We start from the raw sequence: 4,310 nt of genomic DNA, 5'->3' as shown, positions 1-4,310 counted from the left end.
AGGGTGAGGCGACAGCTGCCATTCCCTGCGTTCCTGTCCACTCAGCTGTTCCAAGTCCGATAAGCGAGTCATTAATAGCTGGGTGAGTGCGGGGGTTGGAGCCGAGAGCCCAGAAGACCCAGACACTCGGATCTGAGCGAGCACCTCGGCAGGTCAGTATCCTCTCCTCTCTTTGGGCTTTTTCTACTAAATAAGATTACGCGGGGTTAAATCAGACGTCCTCGCAAGGGTTCTTTGCCCGCTCCCGGCTGTTTATAATGATGAAACCTCAGCTCATCAAAACTCGCTGTTTATATGTTAAGCCCCTAAAGTACCGCAGGATCTGTTGGAATAATTCGCCCCTCTGTAAGTATGGGAAACGCTGGACACCCATCGGCTGATTGTATTGGGAGTTGTAGACCCTGGTTGCCCGATCCTGTCCTCTATGTCTGACTCGGTGACATCTAAGTCTCCAGATTACTTGTCTTCAGCTGAGTTTTGTACTGATCGTCCAAACGAGGCAGGTAAGTGACCCACCGAATGACCTTGAGTGCCACTCGTCCACGGAGTGGCGGTCAGTATTTAAGACCGCTCCGGGTTTTGCGATTTCTATAGAACTCGTGTCCAGAATCCAGACGGAACGTGTTATATTTTTTAGTACAGTTTGCATGATAACGCTGGATCCGTGTCTCCTTCTCCGGTCATCGGCCCTTCTCTCCTGTAACATAACCTTTCCTGGCGTTTCGCGTCCTCCTCTAATGTTCTATTTAAAGAAGGAGGAATGGCTCCTGGTGGCCGTGGTCATATGTAGCAGCCGAGTGTCCTGCGTTCTAATCACAGGAGCATGAATCCTTTATCCCAGCCGCGTATAAACCAGTGTTTAGGGGGTACGAGGGTCTGGTTACCCCCTCTCCTGCTGTGACTTCTAAATACAGAAACCTCCAGATCGGAAGCCTTTAGCGGACAGCAGAGTTCTAGAGTTTTCCATGTATCAAAATTAGTGTTCATTTCTAGCGAATCCTGGCCGGGGCTTCTCCCGTAAAGTTGCTTTTCTGTAACAATGAATATAATAATTTAAGTCAGTTTTGGGAGAAAAACCTTTGCTTACTTTTAAAAGTTTGAACCTTGACTTTTTTTCTGTGCAAAATTTAGCTTCAGTCATATTTTTACCACATGAAATCTGCTCGTGATATGATGTAAGCGGCGGGCGCTCACAGCTTGAAATGATTTGACGTGGCGGAGCAGCAAAACGTGTCACCAAAGCTTCTGTGATCTCAAAGGTCTTCTCTTTGTCCGTTAGCATGTCCAAACCGCAGCTGATCCAGGGTTTGCAGAAGGACCTCACGTGCCAGCTTTGCCTGGAGCTCTTCCGATCGCCGATTACGCCTGAATGCGGTCATACCTTCTGCCAAAGCTGCTTGACTGAGGCCCCCAAGGGCCAAGACGAGAATGGGTACACCTTGTGCCCTACCTGCCAGGCTCCCTCCCGTCCGGAGACCCTTCACATTAACCGTCAGTTGGAGCACCTGGTAGAGAGCTTCAAGAAGGTCCCGCAGGGCCACTGCTTGGAGCATCTGGACCCTCTGAGTGTCTTCTGTGAGCAGGACAAGGAGCTGATCTGCGGCGTGTGCGCGTCACTCGGCAAACACAAGGGACACAACATCATCACAGCCGCCGAGGCCTACGGCAAGATGATGGTAACTGAGCGCAATGTGTAACACAGTAAAGAAAAGAGCGCAGGGTGTCAAACCCCACTCTGCTCTCTCATACAATGCATGCTTTATATCGGAGGTCACACTACTGGACCTCTTCCGAGACATATCTGTGGGGACTGGGCCACCCAAGGCCAGTTGTGCGTTATGAGGCCAGCTAGGAAATGAAAGATGGCTGCCCATCGACTACATTTATATACATAAGAAAAGAGCATTGCCAAGAATAGATGCATGGTTAAAGATAACACCATGTAATAAGTGGGGAAAATGGCTCAATGTTGTGTCCGGTCTGCCCCATCTCCTTCTCTCTGCTTCCCCCTAGAGGCAGCTTCCTCAACAGCAAGTTCTACTGCAGGAGGCTCGTTTGAGAAAGGAGAAGACAGTGGCCCTGTTGGACAGGCAGGTGGCAGAAGTGCAGGTAAGTGTAGGACTACCCTATTTCCCTCATCCATCCAGCCTTGAACAGGCGTCCAGCCTTGACCTCAGACCGTTCCTGACTTTTCCCTGCTCGGCCTCCTGACGTCTTTACCCATACTGACGGCTACTTGCAGAGTCTTCTTCTACCCCGTTATCAGGTTTCCAGTTAGCCAACAGATGCCCCGTTCTGCGTACAGACAGCCACCCCCTGATGCAGCCGTCGGATATACACGCCTAGCCCTCTGATCTTCTGCCTCACTGTATATATATATATATCAGCCCCTCAATAATTTCGAAAATCATACAGAAAAACCCCCAAACTATTTTTATGTCATTAAATGGAGTGAAATATTTTATCCTATTTAAAATGAAATCCTCATCTCATGTTATGAACGACCTCCTGTTTCCGCAGGACACGGTGTCTCGTTTTAAGAACAGCGTGAGGGAGCAGCTGAACATCATGCGTACCTACCTTAACGTGATGGAGTCCTCACTGGGTCGGGAGGCAGACAAGGCTGAGAAGAAGGCCACCGCGGCCCTGCTGGGGGAGAGGAAGAGCATGGCCCACTATCTGGAACAACTGAAGCAGATGGAGGGCGTCCTCAAAGAAGTGGAAGGCCAGGAACAGACCGAGTTCCTACGGGTGAGGATTTAGAGGCTATATTCCATTTAATGTCAGGATCTAATCTCCATCCAGCAAGGAGCTTTACACCGATGTCTGTTTTTGTTTCCAGAAATTCACCGTTGTGGCAGCCAGGTAACCCGACCTCTCGTCCGCCTGCGTCCTGTATCTGCCCCTGAGCCCTACTGCGGCCCCTGCTGTTCTACGACATGTTTGACTGTGCTATATAAATGGATAAGTAATAATAAATGATACATATTACCCACCCCACCCTTACAGCCTCCTCTACTAGACCTGAACAGACACTCATACAAATAGGCCACCCAAACTCCCACTCTCTAATACCCCCAAGCGGAAATACGCGCATGCACGCTTAGATAGTCACCCTGCGCCGTTCTCCCTCTACACAGACCTTCCTATCCTCTAAAGTTCTGCTTCTGAATCCGATTTCTGTTTATCTGATGGGCAGGTTGAACAAGATATTGTCCGAGTCTCCCCCTCCCGGCCGCCTGGACATCCAGCTTCCTATTATTTCCGACGAATTCAAGTTCCAAGTTTGGCGGAAAATGTTCAGAGCGCTGATGCCAGGTGAGAAGGGCCGGTGGCTGAAGTTCTTAGAGTTGTTTAGTTTGGGTTAAAGTTCAAGCCTGAGGGACAATACGGCAAAAAAGAACTTGGTCCTAAATTCTACCGTATATACCAACTTATGCTTCTTCTTAACTTATTTATTGTCCCAGCTCTGGAAAAACTCACTTTGGATCCAGAAACAGCCCAGCAGAACTTGGTGATCTCCGAAGATGGAAAATCGGTCGAATGCTCCGACCACAAGCAGCCCGTGTCCGACGACCCGGCTCGGTTCGACAAGAGCAACTGCTTGGTGACCAAAGAAAGCTTCACCGAAGGAGAGCATTACTGGGAGGTGGTGGTGGAGGACAAACCAAGGTGGTCACTGGGCGTTATTTCAGAAACCGCCAACCGAAAGGGAAAGCTTCACGCCTGTCCCTCCAACGGCTTCTGGCTTCTGGGCTGCAAAGATGGAAAGGTCTACGAGGCCCACGCAGAACAGAAGGAGCCGCGGATCCTTCGCGTGGACGGCCGGCCTGAGAAGATCGGAATCTACGTCAGTTTCTCCGACGGGGTCGTGTCCTTCTTTGATTCAGACGACGAGGACAACGTGAAACTGCTGTATACCTTCCACGAGCGCTTCTCCGGGAGGCTCTACCCGTTCTTTGATGTCTGTTGGCACGACAAGGGAAAGAACGCTCAACCACTGAAGATTTACGTCCCTCCATCTGGAGAGCCATGAGCTGCCCCGGGAGGTACGCGCCGGCGAGAAGAGGGCAGCTTCTTCATAAAGGAAGGTGGTGGGTTCCATGAAACGGCATCCTATGTCTCCACAATCTTATAAAGTTGATGCTCCGAGGGCAATTCAAAGCATTGGCAGATACTCAGGATCATTATATAGCGTGGCATGTTAACAGGTACACTTCACAGCGGGGTTTGCTGCTTTAACATCAGATCAGGGGGATCAAGAGCGCCGGAATCCTACTATTATTCACAATAAAAAGCAGCTGAACCAA

The 4,310-nt window shown here is 50.0% G+C and overlaps 1 protein-coding gene across 2 annotated transcripts; it reads left to right on the top strand.

Moving 5' to 3' along the window:
- TRIM72 (tripartite motif containing 72) lies at positions 1-4,310 on the top strand. Of its 2 annotated transcripts, XM_053470544.1 has the most exons (8): positions 79-152; positions 456-503; positions 1,280-1,676; positions 2,014-2,109; positions 2,521-2,751; positions 2,843-2,865; positions 3,200-3,318; positions 3,468-4,310. In XM_053470544.1, the coding sequence occupies exons 3-8, from the start codon at positions 1,281-1,283 to the stop codon at positions 4,034-4,036; spliced, it is 1,434 nt and encodes a 477-aa protein (XP_053326519.1). In that variant the 5' UTR covers positions 79-152; positions 456-503; position 1,280; the 3' UTR covers positions 4,037-4,310. The 2 variants fall into 2 exon arrangements, with proteins under 2 accessions (XP_053326518.1, XP_053326519.1); XM_053470543.1 differs by lacking the exon at positions 456-503 and having other exon boundaries at positions 1-152.

The sequence above is a fragment of the Spea bombifrons genome, chromosome 7 (assembly GCF_027358695.1).
Source record: "Spea bombifrons isolate aSpeBom1 chromosome 7, aSpeBom1.2.pri, whole genome shotgun sequence".
Taxonomy (NCBI): Eukaryota; Metazoa; Chordata; class Amphibia; order Anura; family Pelobatidae; genus Spea; species Spea bombifrons.
Note: the sequence above shows the minus strand (reverse complement) of the source record. Positions and strands in the feature narration are given on the sequence as shown.

Excerpts from the sequence above, each read along its gene's own strand:
- TRIM72 (XM_053470543.1), top strand. The coding sequence starts at position 1,281 with ATGTCCAAACCGCAGCTGATCCAGGGTTTGCAGAAGGACCTCACGTGC. Across the intron at positions 1,677-2,013 it reads AGGCCTACGGCAAGATGATG|AGGCAGCTTCCTCAACAGCA; the intron begins GTAACTGAGCGC and ends GCTTCCCCCTAG. Across the intron at positions 2,866-3,199 it reads TTCACCGTTGTGGCAGCCAG|GTTGAACAAGATATTGTCCG; the intron begins GTAACCCGACCT and ends TCTGATGGGCAG.